Source organism: Myotis daubentonii, chromosome 17 (genome assembly GCF_963259705.1).
Source record: "Myotis daubentonii chromosome 17, mMyoDau2.1, whole genome shotgun sequence".
Lineage (NCBI taxonomy): Eukaryota > Metazoa > Chordata > Mammalia > Chiroptera > Vespertilionidae > Myotis > Myotis daubentonii.
The window spans coordinates 52,762,673-52,786,040 of NC_081856.1; the positions used below are offsets into that span (position 1 = coordinate 52,762,673).

Genomic DNA, 23,368 nt, shown 5'->3' on the forward strand with positions numbered 1-23,368 from the left:
GTCCTGGCAGGTGGCTCAGCCTCTACCCGGCTCATCTCGCAGCATCTCAGCGCGGCCCGGCCGACGACGGGCGGAGGGGGAGGCTGGCCGACCGCGGGAGCACCAGCTCTGCAAACCTCATAAAGGACCAGGCCCCAGACTGCGGGGGAGGCGCGGGCTGGCCACAGGAATGTCGTGGCCGGCGCCCAGCCCGTGGCTGAGACCCTGGGAACCGGAGAAGCAGGACCGGGTGCTGGCAGGCCAAGGGTGAGGGTCAGCACGAGCTGCCTGCTCTCCAGAAGGGCCCTGGGAGGACTCTCGTCCCTGCGCGCTGCCTCCCACACGAAGAAGTCGGGCCGCGCGGCAGGCAGCGTGGGGAAGCCCATGGTCAGTGTGACCAGGGCCGCGACAGGGACAGCACGCGTCCATTAGGACGAACTCATGAGACAGGAGCCGCCGGGCACGGTGGAGAAGAGACAGACTTGGGGCTCAACTGCCCGGGTTCAAATCCCGCCTCTCCCCTCACCACCTGTAAGAGGCAGCCCGGGCCTCACCTCTCCTCCCACCACCTGTAAGAGGCAGCCCGGGCCTCACCTCTCCTCCCACCACCTGTAAGAGGCAGCCCGGGCCTCACCTCACTGTGGCCAGTGCCCTCCCTTGTGAGATGGTCCAGCTGCAGGTCCACTCACAGGGCTGTGATGAGGACTGAGTGAGCTGAGATGTGGGAAGCACACAGGACCACCCCGGCTCCTACCAAGTGTGCACACGTGGGTGAGCAGGTGTGGGTGAGCACGCGTGGATAAGCACATGTGGACAAGCACGTGTGGACGAGCTCGTGTGGGTGAGCACGTGTGGGTGAGCACGCGTGGGTGAGCACGTGTGGGTGAGCACGTGTGGGTGAGCCCACGTGGATAAGCACATGTGGACAAGCACGTGTGGACGAGCTCGTGTGTGCCAGGTCAGGGTCCGGGGAAGCTGGTCTCCCCACGAGGGCCTGAGCCGCCTCCATGCTAATGAAATCCCGTGTGAAAGTACAGGTGGCACCCCCAGCTGGGGAGCCCTGTCTTCCTTCACACGGTTCATGGTTCAGGAGAGAACAGGGCAAACCACAGACAAAGACGTGACCCACGGACGCCAAAGCCGGGCCCTGGACCTCGGCAAAGCACAAAGCAGAGCCACCGCCTCTCGCACAGGCGCCTCGTGCTGCGGCTGCGACGCTGAGGCCGGCTTCCTCCCCCGGCCACGGCTGCTCGTGGGCTGACCCACCTTTGCAGGGACGGAGCCCACACACACCAGGTGGGCAAAGACCCGCTGCCCTGCTTCAGGCAGCGTGACGCCCAGACGGTCCCGGAGGGCTGCCTGTGACCAGCGGCATTGGTGTCAGGCCCTGCGCCAGGTGCGGCCACCGACCCTGGGTGGTGGGTTTGTGTCCAGGTCACGGAGAAGAACTCTATCAAGGCCCAGAGGACCACTCTCAGGGCCAGGGCCACACACAGATCAGAACCGGGTCTGCTGACCCCGAGCCACTTTCTCCTCCTCCATCCCGAGCCTCGCTCAGGCTGCGGACAGACAGTGCCATCGGCTCGCAGGGCTGCTGCCACGCCTGCGGGAAGCAGGTCCTCACCCACCGGAGAGCCAGCACGCCACCCTCCCCGGGGGAAGCGGTGCCCGGGGGGGCGTGAGGTGTGACGCCCCCGCCCCCCCAACCCCCGGGGCCCTCGCGGGTCTCCTGGGCCTTTGTACATCCAGGCCCAGGACAGAGGCCCTGGGGGGCCCTGGGAGGGGCAAGGCCGCCCCGAGAAGGACCGGCTGCGGCCTGCGCACCTGCGGGATGCCGTACTGGTCGATGACCTGCCAGATGTACCAGTCTTCTTTCCTCGAGCTCTTCCGGAAGCGGAAGGTGGTGACAAAGGCGTACTCGTCAGGCAGGCCTTGGGGGAACACATCCCTGGGGGGACGGAGACAGACAGTGACTAGCGACCAGACAGGAGCTGCCAACAGAGGCCGTGCAGCCTGGTCCCGAAGCCCCGCCCACCGCGCCTCCTGAACACTTCTACCCCCGCCCCCACCTGACTGCCTCCTCCTTCCATCAGGGCCTCTGGCTGGCCCTGTGAGACCTTCCTGTGGCCCCTCCACTGGCCCCTTCAAATCCACCCACAATGCTTCCGTCTCCCCAGGGCCACCGTCCCTGACGCAATCCAGGCTCCCAGCAGCTGAGTGGCCCAGCGCACCCTCTGCTGTCCCTGGCAGCAAGGCCCACCTTTGATCCCTGCCCTGCCCAGTCCCCTGCCCCTGCACCAGGACATCCTCCCGTCTCCACAGAGCCCAGGGCTCCAGCGGGCGTGGCAGCAGCCCCCATCTAGGGTCCCCGACTCCCTGCAGCTCCCCTCCCAATTCAGAATGGAGGGGTCCCTCACAAGGAGTGCTGAGGGGAGGGCGTCCTGATCTCTCTCCGGCTGGGGTGACCGGACTGGGAGGGTTAGCTCCTCGCCGTCTGGCTGGAGCGTGGCAGGCAGAGGCTCACACCAAGGGCGGTCTCAGAGCTCGCCTCCCCTAAGCGATCTATGCCAGTGATGGCGAACCTATGACACGCGTGTCAAAGGTGACACGCGAACTCATTTTTTTGGTTGATTTTCCTTTGTTAAATGGCATTTAAATATATAAAATAAATATCAAAAATATAAATCCTTGTTTTACTATGGTTGCAAATATCAAAAAATTTCTATAGGTGACACGGCACCAGAGTTAAGTTACGGTTTTTCAAAATGCTGACACGCCGAGCTCAAAAGGTTCGCCATCACTGCTCTATGCCCACCCTGCGGACCTGGGCAGGCGGCTGCCTGGAGAGCGCACTCGCACTCGGCCTTGGCTTCCCGGTTAGCCGTCTGGCCAGAGAGCCAGGAGGGGAAGTGAGGAGGCGGCCGGGTTCCTGGTTCTCAGACACGCAGACCCTCAGGGACCCTGCGCTTGGCAAAGTCTGGGCCTCCCTCTCCGATCCCCGTGCACAGCTCTAAGCTGGGGGTGGCGGGTTGTTCCAAGTCCCTCTGAGCTGGTTTCCCAGGCCGCCCCGGGCACCGACAGCAGCGCCGGGCTCAGCGCCTGGGCCTCCTTGGGATCCAGGGACGCTGAGGCCACGGCCTGGACTTCCCCTCCGTCCCCACACACGGGCTCCGAAGCCAGAGTTCACTCCCTCACTTTCTCTGTCATTCATGAGTCCAACTAGTCTGTGGTTGTCTAAACACACTTTCTTCTTATACCTTTGAAAGAACACGCACGTGTGTGTGGATGTGTATATAGAGATACATCTCTATGTGCTATATATTATTCTATCTACATATTTATGCCTATAGCTATCTACACTATATCTACATCTGTTTCTATTTTTCTATGTCTACAGAGAGAGGAACTAAGGATTTTCTTAGAATATAAGAATATAAGAATATATACACACACACATATATATATATGTATGTATGTGTGTATATATATGGAAAAACAAGGAAATGTTATGACAACGAGGACGGGAAAGGCATTAATGGCGACTGTCTGCAGGAAGCCAGTGGCCTGGCCTCGCCCTCCCACAAGCCCCGCCGCAGAGGACAGGGAGCACTCACTCTGTCCTCTGCACCACGGGGAAGGACCCCATCCGGACGTAGGAGCTCTGCACCCCATCCTCTCGCTGCCCCAGGACGTCCTTCACGCGGAACAGATTCATCAGGTCAAACCCTGTGGGAAGGCGGGAGTGGGGCAGGTTTGGAGAGAAGAGCACGGGGACCAAGGAGCAGCCCCTGGCTCTGCAGAGGCAGCCGGCCCCCCGCCCCGGGAGCGACGGGGCTCCGCGGGGGAACCCCTGCAGGAACACACTCGGAGCAAGCGCAGCAGTGAGTGAGGAGAGGTCCAGCTCCCATTGCAATTCCCGTCCCAGGAAAAGGTGCGGGGGGGGGGCGGGGGGTGCAGGCGCCAGGCCTCCCACCGAGACCGGGTGCGGTCCGAGCCGGCTGGGGACGGAGGACCAGGGCCGTCAGCGGGGGTGGCCAGCAGTGTCCCCCAATGGGCAGTGACTCGGCTGTGAACACATTCACTGGAAGGCGATCGAGTTAACAAGGCGAACGGGCTGAGTCATTTCATGAGTCGGACAAAGGAAGCAGATGGCGCTGGCACCTTCTGGGCACCGAGCAGGAACCGGCTGCTGGAGGTTAGGAGGTGCTGACGGGCAGTGGGGGCGGGGCAGGGAAGGAAGCAGCTGGTGAGAGTGTGGGGCTGAGCCTGCAGCTGGATCCAACGGGGAACTGGAAATGGGGCCCAAGGCGTCTCTACATCAGTGGTCACTGGTTGGCCCGGCCAGTGTGGCTCAGTGGTTGAGCACTGACTTATGAACCAAGAGATCACCGTTCGATTCCCAGTGGAGGCACATGCCCGGGGTGCGGGCTCGATTCCCAGGGGGCGGGGGGCGTGCAGGAGGCAGCCATCAGTGATTCCCTCCCATCATTGATGTTTCTCTCTCCCCCTCTCCCTCTCCCTTCCTCTCTGAAATCAACAAAAATATATTAAAGGAAAACAGTCACTGGCAGGGCTGCTCCTGAGGACTGCTAGCCCCTCCCCCTCCGCCCAGTGCTCCCAGGCAGCAGGCCCACCCGCCCCCATCCTCTCAACAGCCCCCAGCACAAGAGGCGGGGCTGGCACCTCTGAGTCCCCAGCAGCCCCTGACCTGGCAGGTCCTGGGATGGGGCGGGGACTGGCAGCGCCTGCAGAGCACCCCGTCCTGAACGTCCCCCGCTCACTGCCTGGAGGGGAGCCTGACCCGTGGGCATCACACATGGGCCAGAACTGGACCCGAGACGGGTGGCTGGAGAGGAGAAAAGTCCCTGAGGTCAGGCCTTGAAGTGCTTTGCAGGCAGGACGCCAGGCGCAGGGAGGAGGAAAAGCCCATCGTTATCAGGATGATGGCAGCCACCTGAGCCACGCCCGCCTGGCCCCAGCACCTGTCACCACAGCCTCTGAGGAGAGGCTTGGTCCCGTCCCTTTGTGCTCTCACCACCGATTCACTCACACATTCACAACTGTGACTCACCCGCCCTCACTCCCAGCGCCTGCGGCATTCCCACCCCCCCTCCCCGGCCGCCAATCCCGCTCACTCACGCCCAGCTGGGCCACCGCTCATGCCAGCGCCCGCACCACGCAGTGGCCCCCACAGGTCACCAGCCCGGGGAAACGAGCATTTCCTGACGGGCAGGCGGTCTGTGGAAGGGTCTGGCCACTGGCACAGTTCAGACCATCCTAGCGGCTCTTTGGTTAGAGACAGGCCCGGGCCCAGGAGGGCGAGGCCGCCCTGCATCGGGGAGAGTCGGGCGCAGGTCCAACAAGTACTGCGGCGGGCGGGCACGCGTGGGGGCCGCTTCCTCTCACCTGTGATTTCCCTGGTCCCGCCATTGGTGTGTTTAAAGCGATGTCCTTCCACGCGGACGCTGGGGCACAGCACGTCTGAGAAGCAAGAGCAACAGAGAGGTCAGTGAGCCCATGGCAGCCACAGTCCCTCTGGAAACGTGACCTCACATGGACCGACCCCCTCCCCCCAACCCGATCTTATAGCATGTGGGGTCCACACGGATCCCCCATCTCACTGCATGGAGGGGTCCACACGGATCCCCCATCTCACTGCATGGAGGGGTCCAGTGCCTGGAGCAGATGCACATGTGAAGGAGGCCCCGTCCCCACCCGGGAGGAGCCCAGAGGGTCTGCCGTGAGAGGGAGGCAGACGCCAAACCCAGGATGGACAGGTGACACGGGGCAGGAAAGGGCATGGGTGCTGGGGGCTCTGGGCACAGAGCTGACTCCCGGCCCGGCCCAGCGTGGGGAGGGCAGGGGCCTCCCTGGGAAGCGAGGCTGGAGGTTCCTCTTAGAGCAGGAAGGCTGAGACAGACGCACAGACGCCGCAGAGGGCGCCTCCCCGAGAAAGGCATACACTTGGACGTGAAAATCCAAGTCAGCAGGCACCCCTGACACGGTCCTCTGTGCCGGGACCCACCAGAAGGTGCCTCTTATGCACCTTAAGGAGCTGCAGGTGCAAATCCAGGAGCATGCAAAACTGCTGGGCCGTACGAAGGCAGCAGGGCAAGCTATGCAATAAAACATGCTTCACGATAGGGTATCCATAAGCGTCCTCATGATTCCTCGCTTAAAAGGAAAAGGCTGGAAGGAAAAAGGGCTCTGTAGTTGTCCTATAAATCCCAGAGGCACCCACTCTGAACTTGAGAGGCCTGGGTCCCAGTGTGGGCTCCCCTACCCGCCTCCTAAGCTCTCGGTCTGGGTGTGCCCGTCGGTAACGTGGGAGGCCCTCCCGAGCACACGCGTGTCCTGGGGCTGCACTGAGGATGGGGCGAGACCATGCCCAGGACAGGACCGGGCTTCGGGGAGGCCCCTCCTAGCCCCTGAGGTGGCTTGTATGGACACCCCGCCCATGAAGCGACTTGGTCACAGGCGTTATTGTTATAAGCACACGTCACTAGGCACATCCGCATCCCGTCAGCTCCACGCGCAATGCCCTCTCCTCACCTTTGGGGCACACGCGTTCGGGGGTGGGGCAGGCGTGGGGGCCCCTGCCCCAGCAGTGAGGGGAGCGAGTGAGGTCATTTCCTGATTTGGAAGGAGCTATTCGTTCATTTTTATTTTTGCTAATCCTCACCGAGGATATTTTTCCATTGATGTTTAGAGAGAGTGGAAGGGAGGGGGAGAGAGGGAGAGAGAGAGAGAGAGAGAGAGAGAGAGACAGAGACAGAGACAGAGAGACTGATTGGTGGCCTCCTGCACACACCCTGACCAGAGCCAGGGATCAAGCCTGCAACCAAGGTACCTGCCCTTGACCGGAATTGAACCCGGGACCCTTCAGTCCTCAAGCCCACGCTCTATCCACTGAGCCAAACAAGCTAGGGCGGGAGGAGCTATTTTTAATGCTGATCCCAAAAGGCACCAAGGGGTCTGACGAGCCTCATGGAAGAAGATATTCTGGACCTAGCACCGAGCTGTCTGTTGAGGACCCAGTCCGAGGGAGGAGGCCGGCGCTGGGTGGTATTTAGACAGCTCCACCCAGGATGGTGGCAGCTGTGGGGTGGCGACCGATGGCTTTAACTTTGGCAGCCGGCCAGACTGACTGGCTGGGGAGCGTGCGTCATCTGAAGTGAGTTGACTCGGAGGTTCTAGCCTTGATTATGAGCGAACCCCAGGGCTGGCGGCTGGGGCTCAGGCGGGGGGGCAGAGCCACTGAGCCTGGTCTCCGCAGCTATCCCAGGGGACAGCCTGATTCCCAAGCCCCAGCGGACAGGGACAGGCTGAAGGCCCCAAAGGCAGAAAAAATGGTCATCCCGCAGCGTCAGCACTTGACCAGGCCGCTCTGAGGAGCCAGACTCCCCACGCCAGCTGCCACCTCTTTGGGGACATCACTAAGCCCGAGAGGCTTCCGGGCAATTTATAGCTGCCTCCGCTCAGTCAGGACACATGGCTCCCAGAATACCCCGTCCAGCAGCTCCCCGGCCTGTGGGGCCCAGGCTCACCTGCTTGGCTTCCACAGTCCCTCTCAGCCTGTAACTCTATCCCTTTGGCCGAGAGATTTCCACGGCCTGGGTAATGATCTATTTATTTCCGCATTAACGCATTTATTCTAACTACACACTTATAGGGCTGCAGATACGGTCCAGGCACTGGGGTACTTCTGGGGACACACAAGAGGGATAACAGATAAGCCACCATCCCTGCCTCCAGGGCCATGTGGGCCGACTGAGGTGACAGCACAAAAAACGTCTGAGCTGCTGCGACACCATCCGTGTCTCCCTGCTTCTCAGCCCCTCCTCCTGCCTAAGCTCTGAGAGTCTTTCTGGCCTGGAGCCCCCCACCCCCACCCCCACCCCGCTCCGTCCCCCTCTCTGGGTGAGGAGGCCCTCCCCCCGCCCGTGTCCCAGGGCTGGGGTGCCCTGCGGAAGGCACTGGTGCTCCTGTCTGTCTCCCCGTGATGGGAGTCTGCAGGCCCGGCTGGATCTCAGTCCAACTCTAGCCACACGGTCCCCACAGCCCCAGGCGGGGACAGGTCTGGAGCCCACCCAGAACAGAAGTGACAGTGACACCTGATGAGAAGGAGACGCTGAGCGGTGGGCTGGGCCCCCTTCCAGGCATGGGCTTCCTCGCCATGTGGATGAGCCAGTGAGAAGAGCTCAGGGGCTGAGGACTCCTGCGTGAGGGCGGAGACTCCCCGCGCGGTCGGCCTAGCATCGTGTCCCAGTGCCTTCCTGCCTGAAAGCACGTCACTTTTGTGCCGAACGGCAGCGTTCTCGGTTCAAGGAGAAAAGCTGCAGCCGGTTGGTCTCGGACTATTACAGTGACGCCGACTCCCCGTCTGTCCAGCCTCCCTTGCAGCTAGGGACGCGATGTGACCCGTTCCGGACAAGGGAAGGAGTAACAGATATTTGCATTGGTTGGGAGAGGGGTGGCCTCTTAAAGAACGCTGGCTCTTCCCAACGTGAGGGGAAGACAGATGGGAGATTTGGGCAAGTTTATGTCCCCTCCCTCCTCCTTCGAAGGCTGGCTGCCATGTCTGGGGGATTAAGGGCTAGAAGAACCGAGGGGAGAATGACTTTAAACCCCTGGCGAGGTGAAGGCAGAGGGAACGTGAACTTCCGTTTGTCGGAGCCACTGCAGCTGGGTTTCCTCTACTTGCGATGGCGTGCGCTCCAAACCTGGAGGCCGGGGCGAGCAGGCGGGAGGGTGGAGGGCCGCCGCTCCTCCCCGGGCCCCAGGACAAGCACTGGGGGTGGTGAGAACAGGTCCACTGCTTCTCTGGGTAAGTGGCTCCCGACAGACGGTGCCGCCTTCATCATCCCAGTGAACACGGGCTGATCGGGTAACGGATCCACAGAGGAGGCAGCTCGGGAGTGAGGACCGGGGTCCGTTCTCAAGAATCAAAATGCGCCTGCAGTCAGTTCCCGTTAGGGGGCATTTTCCTCCTTGAAAGCATGAGCGGACCGGGCTGACTGCATCTCTCATTGCCTCCCCCTGACATGCGTTCCCCTCGGTCTCTGGGTAAGTAGAGCGTCCTAGACGCCTGGAGAGAAACCGGCTCTCGCCTCCCACGGTCGGGTTCTGTTTCCCCGGAGCCTTCCGCCGAGGCCAGACTCGGCCGAGCAGAGCTGCCGCCCCAGGGGACCCACCAGGAACTCGCTGCGGTTTCTCTGGGGAAACGCTTCAACTCATCCTCAGTTTACCACGTGGCAAAGGGGAGGGGGGTCTGCGCATTCGGGGAGGGGGAAGGTTTGCACAAAATGGTCTCTGATGTCCTCCTGCTTTGCACGACACACACACCCACAGTTCTGTCTGGAGAACACACAGCCGGAGGCCTGGCTCTCAGCCAAGGGTGTCTCCAGTGAGAAAAAAGGAGTGTCTGAATTTAAATAAAGGTCTACCTGCCTCTAGAATCTGGGCGCAGAGACGGTGGCCCCAGACCAGGAGATCAGATGGGCAGGACCAGGGGAGGCAGGGAGCGGAGCCTGCGGGCCGGGTGCAGGGAGAGGAAGCAATCGCTGCCCATCCGTCACCTCACCACAGACAAGATGAGGACATTGCGAGTGGGCAGGGAAGAGGCGGAGGAGGGAAGTGGTGAATCAGACGCCGGCAGATGCAGGGCACAGCTCCTCCGCGGCTCCCTGCCGGCCAGGAAACATCCACACATTCCCACTCGGTAGAGCCCCAGACGCTGAGGCGGGCCCGGGCCAGGGATGATATGAACAATCATTACGATCCCGGCACTGGGGACCGTGTCTGTCCTGCTGGGGGTGGAGTGGCCTCGGGGCCAGCAGACACACATGCAGGCAGCCTGCTTGCACCAGCTGCTGATTAAGCCAACCCTCCCTGCAGCCTCGCACGATAGGTGCTCCTGTTCACAGACACGGAAAGAAAGGCAGAGCGAAGTGAGGAAGCAGATCGCCAGAGGCCACAGGCTAGTAAACGGTACAGTCAGATGCTGGCCCCACCGCCCCCGCAGTCTCTCCAAGGTCACCCAGCGCGTGGAGCCCCAAGTCTGTGTCTCTGAAGCCTGCACGGACAGACGGCCAGCTCGCGGCCTCCTGAGAGCCCCTTTGCCTCTGGACGCCCTGATTGTACAGGGGCTTGCTCACCCGAGCCGACAGAAGCCAGGTGCTCTCTGAGTCGGGCCCGCGTGTGCCCACTTACGGGGAGCTGGGAGCCCCGGGGTGGGCAGACTGCAAACACACCCGCCTGCCCGCTGCCGGCGCCAACCCCAAAACAGGTCCCCGTTCTCTCTCGTGAAAGCCACTTAGATGTTTCAACGCACCAGGTGCTCCTCCCAATCTCCAAACGTCTCCAGCTAAGCCTCCCCTGCCCCCAGCAGTGCCCTCCCCAAGAGGAGTGGAAAGAGGTCTCATTGGAGCCGTAAGAACCTCCGAGCACGAGGGCAGAAGCTGGCGCTCAGAGAGGTTAAGAAACTCATCCAACATCACACAGCTAGCGAGTGGCAGAGGCAACAACTGAACCCAGGCCCTGGGGCTTGGGCATCAATCGAGCACTGGGCCATTATCCTACCCACACAGCTGGCACTGGAAAGCAGCCTGCGTGCAAATACAACAACACACAGCCAGCCGTGGGCAGCTCCACTGTCCCGGGTCGCACACTTCTCATTTAGTCCTGCCCCAGCCCTGCAAGGCAGGTATTCACCCTTCACAGGTGCATACAGAGGTTGTCAGGCTGCGAAAGATCAAAGGCTGCCCCAGGGTCATAGTGTGGACCGAGCGAGAGGAAAAGACCACCCAAGGTCAGGTGGCACCGCCACCTCCTGTCCTAGGACCTCCCGGAGATTCCTGGCCTGCGGCTCCCTTCTAGGTCGAAGGGCATTGGCACCCGCCGCCCCCAGCGGCCCCACGTCCGCTGGCTGATGGACTCGACCCCCAGCTTTAGGTTGGAGGGAGGGTGTGGTCAGGTTGGGGGAATGTTGGTGTGCTTCAGAGGCAGCCTGCTGGACAGTGACAAGATAGTGCTAGAAAGACATGTCCCTCTGGACCTGCTGACAGCTGCGAGCACGGGTCCCGAGAGCCGGGTCACATGTCCGCGACCTCAGGAGGAGCTGGTGGGCGAGGCCTGTGGGCGGGCTCGGACAGAGCTGAGCCCTTCCTAACATGGCTTGTGATGGGAACGTGTGCCGATTGGTTTGGGGCCTTGAGAGACAAAGGAAACAGTGACAAGGGCCATGTCTGTCTCCCAGCCCTGGTACGCGCCTGCTCCCCGGTGGAAACTGAGGCTGAAACAGGGGTGGGAGGCGGGGGAGGAGGAGGTCTGGGCCTGCAGGCCTCACCTAGACCATGTCCATTTCTCCTTCTGTGTCTGTGTCCAGACCCAGAAATAGGTGTAAACATTTGTGGGGATTTTTCCCCACCCAAGGTCATCCTGACGGTTAAATGGGATAGAGGGCAGGAAGTTGGCAGGACACCTGGCATCTAATACATGCTCATTCGTCCATTCATTTATTCAGACAACACATATGTGCCCAGTGCCCGGCACATGTGTCCGGCGTGAGGAGAAAACGTGCAAACGCGCAGGTGGGGTGGCCCTGCCCACTCACCTGGCGCTCACGTGCCAAAGAAGGGGGCAGAGAACAAACAGAGACACAGAGAAGCCAGCTGGTCGCCACGGGGTCAGGGCCGTGGATGAAATCTGTGGCCACGTGAAGGGCGCTGGGTGTGGGGCCAGGACCCACTCAGACCCGAGGGTCTGGGAAAAGCTCTGGGCTGAGCCACACTGGAGCGGAGAGCTACTAGGGGAACCAGCCGGGGAAGAGCAAGCAGGCAGCAGGGTGCAGCCGCGTCCCAGCCAGAGCAGAGCCCTGAGGAGGGAGGGGCACCCCCTGTCACCTGGCTGAGGGGGGAGGAGAGGGTGGGGGGGTGCTGGCACAGGGGCAGTCTGGGCCTCACCCAGGCGGGGTGTGGAACTCAGGGCCACGAAGAGATGGCGTGCCCAGGTGCAAGGTGTGCTCTGGAGGCCAGGCAGAGGGCAGGGGCGGGTACCGTGTGATTTCCAATGTCCCGGGGCCCTGGGCCCCCTTTCCCTCCGGGGGAGTGTCCCAGGGGCCAGGCACCAGCAGGTGTCACCAGAGACTGCAGGGACCTCCTGTGGGAAGGGCTCCTGGCTTTGCCGGGACAGTGGCCAGTGCTAAAGTCTTGGGAGGGGATGAGAGAGAGAGGAGTCTCCAAACTCAGTCCCGCCGCCAACATTCCTCCTGGGGAGACGAAGAGGAAGTGGCAGAGGAGGGGGCAGGTGGGCAGGAGAACAGGGAGCGAGGAGGTCTGAGTCCACGGGATGACGGCGTGTGTCTCCCGGGGCCGAACTCTGCCCGCAGAGCTTTGCCTTCGGTCTGGTGCAAACGCTCCGCTCACGGCCCCGGCTGTCGGTCATCACAGCACAGGGGGCTGTGTTTTAAACCCTCTGGGCATTTGCTCAATTCAGGAACACAATCCACTCTTAATGGCCGCCCTCCGGGTCCTACAGGGCTTAGTCCAGAGAGAGCACGTGAGCCAGCCTCATCTCAAGCCACCACAACCTCGCAACGGTCCCCCTTTTCCTCCGGTCCTTTCTCACCGAGGCCCGGGCTGCTGAGGGAAAGGTCATGGCACCCAGTCTGCCCTCGGTCACCCACGAACCCTGAGCTCCAGAGGATCGCGGGGAGGGGCACCCCCAAGGACTTCATCGTAAGGGGCAGGTGCCGAGCTGGGAGGACGGCGGGGCACACCTGCAGGGAGGGAGAACCTCCCTTCTTCCCACACGGACGGGTTCCACGCAGACGGGTCCCTCGCGGACAGATTGTGGCAAATGCACCCACAGGAGGGCTGACGAGCCACTCCCCTGCCCTCTGGAGCGGACACTGCAGTCCAGGTCAGGAGAGAAGGTAAGAAACGCCGTGACAAGGCCGGGCTTGGGGGCAGCGCTGTCCCTAAGTCACCCTGTGGCCACAAACCATCCCCCCCTCCCTCAGCCTCAGAAAAACAGGACTGACTGCAAAGCCCAATAGGCCAGGGGGGAGGGGGGGGATCCCTGCCTCCGCCAGCAGCCTGTGGTTCTCAGGGGAGATGGGCAAACAAGATACGGTGCTATTTATTTTTTCTAGCCGTGGCCACATTCTCTCCATTAGCATGTGGCCTGGGACCAGACATATCTGTATCCAGGCTCGGGGTCGCGTCCCTAGAATCAGAACACCAGTGGCAAAGGCAGGCCCCAGGGACAGGATACCCGACCCACCCCCCACCCTCCAGCAGGCAGGGGCCAGGCGCTGCCCTCTAATGCCTTGGCAGCAAGGCCAGGGACCCTCCACTGGTCCAGGGGGCCAGCCAGCCCTGCCCCTCGTTTGCCCTCCCCTCCCGAGGGCTGGTGGAGGTGGGTCCTGGAGTGGCCACTGGCTGCATTCCTGCGGGGACTGGTGGGAATCACGGCCAGCTGTCAATGAGGAACAGCTGGGCGCCCTGCGCCTTCCCTGACAAATGCAGCTGGGACAGCAGGGCTGTCACTGAGAAGGGGCGGGGGCCTGGGGGAGGGGAGGGGGAGGTGCACACACTGGGAGGAGGGCCACTCCCCAGGGGCTCCCGTGGGGCAGCCACCTGCACCTGCTCCATCTCAGGCCTTGCAGCCCGGGCCCAGGCCTGCTTCCTAGGGCACAGCGTCGCTGCCGACCTGCCTCCTGCGGGGGAGTCAGAGGCCCGGCTGGGAGGCCTCTGTGTGGTCCTGGAGGGAGCTGATCTGCATCCATGGCAGGTGCCCTCACAGGTGCCCGGGAGGCCCCCAGGTGCAGGACCGTGGTGGGCGGCGCAAGGAGCGGGGGCTGGGCCAGGTGTGGCTCCCCTGGGCACCGTGACCCTGCCTGCCACTTAAAGGGCCAGAGGATTCCAAACTCGGACCTGCCTCCTAGGCCCCTGCTTAGGGCAGCGGAGCATCTTCCCGGAACACTTTTTAAACGTGGTCGGGAACTTAGACACAGAGCGGGCAGCCCCAGGCCTCCCCTGTTCTCGGGCCCAGGCCTCTCAGGGGTCAGGGCCGCCCAGGTGAGGAGCAGGGGGTTTGGCGGGCGGAGGTGGCAGATGGAAGGGTTCAGCTCGCGTTCTGGCCTCGTGTAGCCCTGGGTGTCTCTCACTCCCGCCTGGCACAGCCCTGCTCTGGCCCTGAGTGCCTCGCTTACAGCCCAACCTGAGGATGAGGCGGGATCTGGGGTCAGAGGCAGGAGGGGCTGCGGAGAAAACACACCTCCCCCCCCAACCCCCCCACCCCCGCTGCACAGATACTGAGGGACCCAGGACCTGCCCTGCCAGGGAGCGCCACCTCCTGCTGCCAGGCCCCCCAGGGCGCCCCCAGGCAGTGAGCACAGAGCCCCCTCGCCCACTCCTTCCTACACCTGCGAGGCTGATGTAAACAAGAACCTTTATAAGAAACAAACAAACACAGCACCCGTCCAGGCGGCTGTCAGCGCAGCCAGTCGGGTGGCCAGAGTTCCTGAAAGTGGGCGCGGGGCCCTCCCAGGCGCACAGGCGTCAGGTGCGCTGGCTTTAAAGCCGTTCCCGCAGCTGCACGTGGGCTGCCCAGGGGCCTGGGTGGAGGGGAGTGTGCGCACGTGCACGCACCTAGGGCAGTGATGGCGAACCTTTTGAGCTCGGCGTGTCAGCATTTTGAAAAACCCTAACTTAACTCTGGTGCCGTTTCACATAGAGAAATTTTTTGATCTTTGCAACCATAGTAAAACAAAGACTTATATTTTTGATATTTACTTTATATATTTAAATGCCATTTAACAAAGAAAAATCAACCAAAAAAATGAGTTCGCGTGTCACCTCTGACACGCGTGTCAGAGGTTCTCCATCACTGACCTAGGGTGTGCACGCCTGGGCATGTGTGAGCGCCCTGGGTGTTTGCGCGGATACACGTGTCTGTGTTGGTGTGAGTGTGAGTGTGAGTGCGTTTGCACAGGTGTCCAGGTGGGGACAGACTCAGAGAAACCAGGGTCTCTAATTAAACGGACACGCTTCACGGTCACACGCGTCACCTGAGCAGCCGCTGACAGCTGGAGGCCTCGGCCTTCCGGGAAGTGGCCGGCTGGCCCGGGGCACTGGCTCACCAGCCACACGTCTTGGAAAGCCCCGACCTGCCGTGCAGCCCCGAGCCCCCCGTGCCCCCGACGAGTGTGAACCGAGTTCAGTGAGGACAAGGGCAGCCGCAGGGCGGGAGACACAGACACCCAGCCTTCCCCCGTGGACTTAATTACAAGGAGCTGTATTTACAGACGTCGGTTTATAGACGGTGCATATGGACACATGCTTTTTGCAAGTGCCAATTTGGTGGTGGCCACTCTATTCTGTCCCTTTATCAACTCAAAACTGAGGCCACCGTGTGAAACACGCAGCCAAAGCCCCGTGAGCCGGGACGCGTGGCAGGACACACTCCCAGGGGCACAGTGGCCGCGGGTCAGTGTGGGGAGAGCTGAGGAAATAAGGGAACGTGCCCCCACGGTCAAGCAGGACACACTCGTTCTAAAGAGTGAGACGGGGTGAGTGGGACAGTCCCCGGTCCCATAGAGCTAAAGGCAGAGCCGTCTGGTTCTGTACGTGGCCATGCAGGCTCGGGGCACCCAGGGCTCCCCGGGGTCATCGCCAGCTCGGGCCTGGCTGCCAAAGCCTTTGTGCTGTAAACAAATTAAAAGTAAATGATGGGTGGTTCTCAGTGTTTCGTCAGCTTCGGTCAGTTTCTAATAAAATTGCTCAACACATGGTCAGAGTTAAGAACCCAAGGACTATTCTAGGGTGACCTCGAGCTTAGCAAGTTGTTCCCGGAGGCACTCCCGGTGCCCCGGGGGAAGGGCGGGCCCTCGCCTGCACTGCTTCCCGAGGCTGACCCGCCCGGGGCCCAGCCACAGGCATCCACGTGGCGGCTCCCAGCCCACAGCCGAGGCCGCCGCCGATGCCTCCTGGGCTCCGGATCCACCCAGGGACCAGCTGGGTGGGTCACCTCAAGGCCACATGCATATTCCCAGATGTGTGTGTGTGGGTGGGGGGGGGGGTATGCGTATATGTGTGTTGTGTATGTGTGTATGCATATGTGATATATACGTGCGTGTTTGCATGTTATATGTGTATGTGCATGTGTGCACATGTGGATGTGTTGTGGATGTGTTTGGTATGTGTGGTGTACCTGTGATGTGTGTGTGTGTGTGTGTGTGTGATGTATGTGCATGGATGTTTGTGGATGTGTGTGGTATATGTGTGTATCTAGTGTGTGTGGTATATGCGTAAGTAATGTGTATATGTGTTTAGGCTGTGTGTGTATATAGTGTGTATGTGTGTTTGGGGGGTGTATAATGTGTGTGTGTTTGGGCTGTGTGTGGGGGGGCTGTGTGAGTGTGAGTGTGTGTGTGTGTGTGAGCGAGTGTGTGTGTGTGAGAGTGTGTGTGTGTCGCCGAGTTCACTGCAGAGTCCCTGGGCCGGGCGGAGGACAGGAGGACCGGGCAGGAAGGAGCATGTGAGGAAGGAGACCGTGTGCTCACCCCTGTGAGGAGGGGCTGGGCTCACGAACGGGAGCTGAGACTGAGGCTGCCCTAAACCAATGCCGCGTTGGGTGCAGACACCCCCAGTCTCCCAGTGAGAACTGCGGGAGAGCAACACATCAGTCTCCCCCAAAGAGGCACCTTCTCTGTCTTTCTCTGCCTCTGTCCCGCCCACGGGGGAAGTACAGTGTCCAGCGGTCAAGCTCTCCTCGGAGCAGCACTGGAGCTGGTTGCGACCACATCAAGCAGAGACGGAGGGTGACCCTGCGCCAGGAGACAAGCCCTAGAAGGATGGGAGGCTCCTTCCCGGCGCTCATCCCTGCTAACATCTCAGCCCCCTTGTCCAGGAGCTAAAAGATCGGACCCAGGGTCATGTCCCTGGGCCGTGGGAGAGGGGAAAGGGGAGAGGGGAGAGGGGACCACCACAGTGTCCTCTAAATAGAAGTAGGCGGAGGCTCTCAGCGGGGCTGGCATCCCGCAGGCTCGCTACGGCGGCCCGACAAGCTATATACAGCTGTTCTGTGGCCACCACAGAGCCCGGGTGGAGAAAGCTCTTAATTACAGCCGATGTTCTGGGGCTGGGCCCGCCCGCCCCACACGCTGCAGGAAGCCAGGCTGGATGGAGTCCCCTGGGAACCGTGTCAGGCCACCGAGGCAGGACTCGATGCCATGACACTGAGCTGTTTCCCTGGAGGAGGCCCAGGCCAGGGGGACAGGAGCCCCCGGCCAGAGCAGGCGGGAGAGAGGCCCTAGGAGAGGCCGCAGGGCGTGGCACCGGGAATCCACCTCCCATCACATCTGCCCTGCTCTGCGCCCTGAGGGGGGCTGCATGTGGGCCCCTGTGCTGGCTGGCATGTGATAGGGTCGGGCCAATGGGAGGCACCAACCAGCCAGAGCAGAGGGGAGAAAGCCCCGCAACAGGGTTCCAGCAACCCCCCATCCCTTCTAGCAGCTGGCTCCCCGAGGCCAGTTCCCCAGGACCTCACTCATCTCCCCCTCCCCAGAGCTCCCACCCAGGGAGAAGAGCCCAGAATGGAGAGAGTGGGATGAGCGGGCTCATTGCCTGAGGCCACCTGCCCTGCCCTCTGCATCCTGTGTGACCACAGTCTGCTCCATTTCTCTGTGAGTTAGAGGGTCTTCTGTTCCCCGGGCCTGAAACCATCACCCCCTAGTCAGAAGCAGGTCAGTGATGGGAACTTGGGTTCCGGGGACATAAGGTCAGCAAGAGGCTCAGGGCCTGGTTCTGCCGGAGCCGCCCCCTCAGTGCTATCCCTGCCACTCCCAGAGCCACCCCCTGGAGCAGAGGTTCTTGGCCATCCAGATGCAGCTCTGGCCGGGTCCAGAGCTGGGCTGGGCCACGGCCGGCAGGACGGCACAGGGCCAGGGGGAGGGTCTGGAAGGGGTCTTGCTTCCCAGGGCCCGGCATCAGGGGCTCTGGGGTGACAGCTAGGTGCTCGCTGACCCTGAGCCACCACTCCGCATGTCGACCTCTAGGCTGGGCCCGGGACCCGGTGTCTGGCTCTGGTTACCCAGATCCATCCTGGCTAGGCTGTCGCTTCCCTTACTCCTCTTTCCCATCGTGGCCTGATCCCCTCTCTGGCCCACAGCTGAGGACCCAGCAGGCCTTGCAGCTGTGCCTCCCAGGGTCCCAGCACCCTAATGCTCTCATCTGTGACAAGGAGGCGTCTTTATCCTGCGAGGCTATAATGACCCTGGTGACAGGCACGTGCGGTGTGCAGGTGCAACTGGGTTTCTTTCCTTATGGAGCCTGGAAGTGGTGGACACAGGCCACCACTGTCACCCCCAGGCATGTAGCTGAGGCCTCACTCAACCTGGCCACTTGGCCTCTCCCGGCTCAAGGAGGCCCGTACCTGGACTGCTGGCCCCAGGCCTTTGGTAGGCGGGAGCTCCACAGCCCGCAGCCCCTCACCCCCTCCCGCAGCCCTCCACCCCAGCAGCATGCATCCCTCCACCCTCTTCCCCCGCACCCAGCACCTGCAGACTGCACCCCTTCGCCCACAGTGGGCAGACTCACTCTCGCACAGGCGGCGCCGCAGCTTGCCCCTGATCTTGTCGATGGCGTCGAAGTCGGACACGTGGAAGACGTGGGCGGACTTGGGCTCCGACGCGATCTCCTCCAGCTCCTCCTTCAGCGCCTCCCCTACGCCCACGGCAAAGATGCGGATGCCTGCCCGGTGCGCCGCGGCCGCGGCCTCCAGCACCAGGTCCTGGCTGCGGCCGTCGGTCAGCAGGATGGCCACCTGCTTGAAGGCGCGGTCCCCGGGGCGGCCCCCGGCCCGCGGGGAGAAGCTGTGGCGGGTGATGTAGCGCAGCGCGTCGCCCGTGTTGGTGTGGCCGCCGTGGAAGGCCAGGGAGCGCGCGGCCGCCTTCACCGCCTCCCTGGAGTGGAAGCGGCCCAGCTCGAAGGCCGTGGTGGGCTGGTCGCTGTAGTGCACGACCCCCACGCGGGTGTGCTCGGGGCCCACCTCGAAGGTGTCCACCAGGTTGGCCACCCACTGCTGCACCTTCTGGAAGTCCCCCTGGCCCACGCTGGAGGAGGTGTCCAGCAGGAAGACCAGGTCGTACTGGACGCTTTTGCAACCTACGGGGGGCCACAGGAAGGGTGGGGTGTGGTTAATGGGCTGTGGAAAGAGCCCGCCCGTGGGGGCCTGGAGGCGTGGCCACTGGGTCACACCACCTGCCTCAGACCCCCGCCCACTCTGAACCCACTGGCAGGGGCCTTGTCCAGCTGCCTGCAAGCTAACCCTCGGGTTCCTGTCACACGGTCATGCGTGTCCCCAAGGCTGCCGTGAGGCTCAGCGGACAACATACACTCTCACAGGGACGTGATCAGCACTCATGGAACATCACTGTGCCAAGTGCCTTAACGACGCGGTTAAAGTGACTTCGTTATTTTTTTAAACCTGCCACAAAAGAGTGCATGCCCGGTTCAGAACAGCCCGGAAAGGCAATCAAAAAACGTTTGAAATGCTCACATTCCCATCTATGGGGACACTGTTAACCACCTTGCATTGACCTGACCATTTCCCATTTACTTCCATAGAGTTATTGATGGGAGTGGGGCCGGGCCAGACATGCTGATGGGCAAGCTGTTTCCCCTGCATCCAGCAAGGTGCTGGGAACCCGTTTTCAGCGGATAATACCGGTTTCCATGGCGACAGAGCGTCTACTGCAAGGATGAGCATAATTTATTTAGCTGAAGCTCCCTTCTTAGATATTTAAAGAGTTCCCTGCCCCTCACCGTTAGAAAGCACAGGAAACACACTGCACTCACATACTGTAAATACAAACACGGGATTCTGTAATGCTTTGTAAAAATGTGCTTACGTTCTATGATAACCACACAAACACAACTTTCCTATTCACTGCCCAGTGCTTTTGGTTAAGCAGCCAACAGCATTATTTCTGGTCTTCACAGCAACAAGAGCAGACACTCTGCTCGTCCCCGTTTCACAATGAGATGACACGAGGGGAAGCGCTTTCTGAACCCCGAAGTGCGGCACAGACATACGTGGGAGCAATCAAGAAGCCCAGTCTCGCCCAGCCAGCCTGGCTCAGGGGTTGAGCAACAACCTATGAATCAGGAGGTCGAGGTTTGAGTCCCTGTCAGGCTCGATCCCCAGTGGGGGCATGCAGGAGGCAGCCCATCAATTATTCACTCTCATTGCTCGCTCGCTCGCTCTCTCTCTCTCCCTTCCTCTGAAATCAATAAAAATGTTGTGTGTGTTTTTTAAAGATGCCTGGTTTGACTCTCCCAGAACCTGAGGCTTGGGCCTGCCAGGAGCAGCAGCTGACCATGCCTCTGAGGACTCGGAGAGAGAATAACACGGGGCAGAGAAAATGTATTGTGCTTAGCAGGTATCTAGCAGAAAGCCTGCAGCCTTGAGGACCGCATAGCTGGGACAACCAGAAGACATCCGGCATGGGAGGAGCCAAGGACCGACGGACGGTCAGGTCAGCAGAGCGGCTTGCAGCCAGCAGAGGTTTATAAAAGTCGGCCTCCCCCTCCAGTCCCCGCTGCACCCAGGTGCCTGAAATAAAAGCTTCCTCTGACACATTATGGCCTCATGTCATAGCGACCCCGGCCCACTCCGAACCTTTCATAATCCTTGAGCGAATTTGTTTTAATGCTGCAGAAAGGTTACTTGCTCAAAAGGCCTCACCAAGGAGCCCGTGGGAGCTCTCCGCACATTTTCTCCTGGCGGCCATGACTGAGTGGTAGGCACGTGAGCGTTAAGTGTGATGGCTGAGCCAGGGCCCTGACCCTGGGGCTGGTGCCTGGCTTCTGGCCTCTGTTCCCGGGACAGGTGGAGGCCGTGTGACCCCCCTCAGGTCACGACCTTTTCCCTCCAGCCTCATTTTCTACCTGTGAAATGGGGCCTTGGAAAAGCCCGGCTGTCCTCAGCCTTCCCACTTGTGAACTGGATAACCTGTGTGTGAACTGTCCACCGGGATGTCTCGGTGGACACACATCCAGATTCACCGGAAACCCAGGAGTCCACGGGCATCACTGCCCTTCCTGCGAACGGGGCTTTGAGAGGCTCAGGAAAAGTAAAATACGAGAGACTGATGCAAGCCTTCAGGTTTGGGGGGCGTTTCTTGTTTTTCATTCTATCTTCTTGCAGCTTCAGAGAAAATAGCTGTGCCTCTGACTCGGCACCGAGTCCCCCAGTCTCACCTGCAGAGTCTTTGCCTCTGTCACCTGGGTTCTCATCTGCAAAATGGGCACCCCGCTTTACGCGGGGTGGGTGTGGCTGTACGTAGGCACGACGCTTTACGTGGGGTGGGTGTGGCTGTACGTGGGGTGGGTGTGGCTGTACGTAGGCAGGACGCTTTACGTGGGGTGGGTGTGGCTGTACGTGGGGTGGGTGTGGCTGTACGTAGGCAGGACGCTTTACGTGGGGTGGGTGTGGCTGTACGTAGGCATGGTGCTTTACATGGGGTGGGTGTGGCTGTACGTGGGGTGGGTGTGGCTGTACGTGGGGTGGGTGTGGCTGTACGTAGGCAGGACGCTTTACGTGGGGTGGGTGTGGCTGTACGTGGGGTGGGTGTGGCTGTACATAGGCACAGCGCTTTATGTGAAGTGGGGCTTTGCGGGGGCGGGGCTTTACATGGGGCGTGGCTTGATGCAGGGCGGGGCTTTACGTGAGCATGGAGCTTTGTGTGGGGCGGGGCTTCACATGGGGCGGGGCTTGGCGTGGGGGACTTGACGTGAGCATGGAGCTTTGCATGGGGCGGAGCTTTGCGTGGGGCGGGGCTTTACGTGGGGCGGGGCTTTACGTGGGGCGGGGCTTTATGTGCAGGGGTCTGGTGCCCAATGCTCTGGCTGGTCCTGCAGGCCTCTGCACCCAAGGTGCCTTCCTCCCAGAGGCCCTGGACAGGTGACAGGTGAGCGGAGCTATCGTCAGGCCAGCTTCCCCCCCACACCCACCCCCGCCTGCCCCAGGTTCCTCTTCTCCAGTAAATTTTCCCGCTTCCTTCATCTACTGCAGACTTGCGGGGCCACCCCTCCTGGCCGGGCCCAGTGCGTCCATTTCCCCTGGAATGGCGGCAACGCCTTCGCAGGACACGACCACACACAACACCTGCCTGCTGCCCCTACCCTGACAGGCACTTGAGAGGACAAGCTCAGGACCCATTCTATGATTCACTCAAAACGGGTTCAGACAGCTCATTCTTTTCTCAACACACTCACACTCACACTCCACACACACACTCCACACACACACGCAAGCACACGCCCTTGCTGGATAAGTGACTGTTACGCACGTTAGTTAGCCCCGCACACACAGTCACCAGCCCCCTCGAGGGCACACCCTGCCCCGCACCCTCCCACACCCAGGGGCGCGCACGCTGACTTAGGCCTGCACAGGCCCCTGCGCCCCACCTGCTCTCTGGGCCCAGCAGCCGCGGTCCGCACTCCATAGCAGCAGCATCCAGAGCAGGCAGCGGGCATCCCCTCGCAGGCTGGCCATGGCTCTCCTGGGCGTGGGCACAGGCGTTTCTCAGCCAGGAAGAGGCCTCGTTCGGTTCTACTGCAGCGTTTCCTGCGTGAAAAAAGATACTTTTAGAGGCGGTCCTGGAGCTGAGACGCCGCACATGCAACCCCTGGGCCCAGGTGGGAGGAATTCCCCCAGACCCGGGCCCCTGGCATGTCTTCCCTCATCAGACCCGACCCTCTCACGGCCAGCAGTGTGACCTCCCTCCGCCGCTTCCATCTGTCCCCTCCACCCCCACCCATTGGCAAACCTGGGCCAGGACCACCAGGCCCATCACCATTGACTACCTCAGGCTATACCTGTGGCCCCGGCACCATTGCTGTGATATTTTCTACATTTGGACATTGAATAGGCTATTTTGTTAGTTCAATATGTTACAAGAGGACATCTTTGTACTGTCTTTGCCTATATTGAGTTCTTTTCTTAGGGAAGGTTAGTGGAAAATACTTAGGATGTCATTTGAGTTTTGAAAGGACCCCGATATGAATTGTCATAGTACTTTAAAGAGAGTTGCCCTGGCAGGCATGTGTACGGGCCCCCCCTCGCCCGAACCTGGCAGCATCGGGTATTATCATGCCTTCACACGCGGCCACCTGGATAGGAGAGACACCTGTTCTTGTTCTTACTTTCTATGCATTTCTTTCATCCATGAGGTTTATTAGCTAAATGTATTTTCCCTGCTCTGTATTTTCAAGTCCTTTTCAAAAAGTACTTAGCATTATTAATGCAAGATCCAGGAAAGGGAAAAGAGTTTATAGAGTTCACAGTTAATTTATTCACTTAATAGGTACTTACCAGTGGC

General features: G+C 60.9%; 1 protein-coding gene across 1 annotated transcript in view; it reads right to left on the reverse strand.

Annotated features, from left to right (window-relative positions):
- Positions 1-22,566, reverse strand: part of COL22A1 (collagen type XXII alpha 1 chain) — a 108,741-nt gene extending 86,175 nt beyond the window's left edge. Inside the window, exons 1-5 of the mRNA XM_059672366.1 lie at positions 22,455-22,566; positions 18,582-19,148; positions 5,386-5,460; positions 3,594-3,705; positions 1,804-1,927 (exon numbers count right to left, since the gene is read on the reverse strand). Of these exons, the coding sequence (XP_059528349.1) occupies positions 1,804-1,927; positions 3,594-3,705; positions 5,386-5,460; positions 18,582-19,148; positions 22,455-22,542 (966 nt within the window). The 5' untranslated portion in view covers positions 22,543-22,566. The remainder of the gene's footprint in view (positions 1-1,803; positions 1,928-3,593; positions 3,706-5,385; positions 5,461-18,581; positions 19,149-22,454) is intronic.
- Between the last annotated feature and the right edge of the window lie 802 nt (positions 22,567-23,368).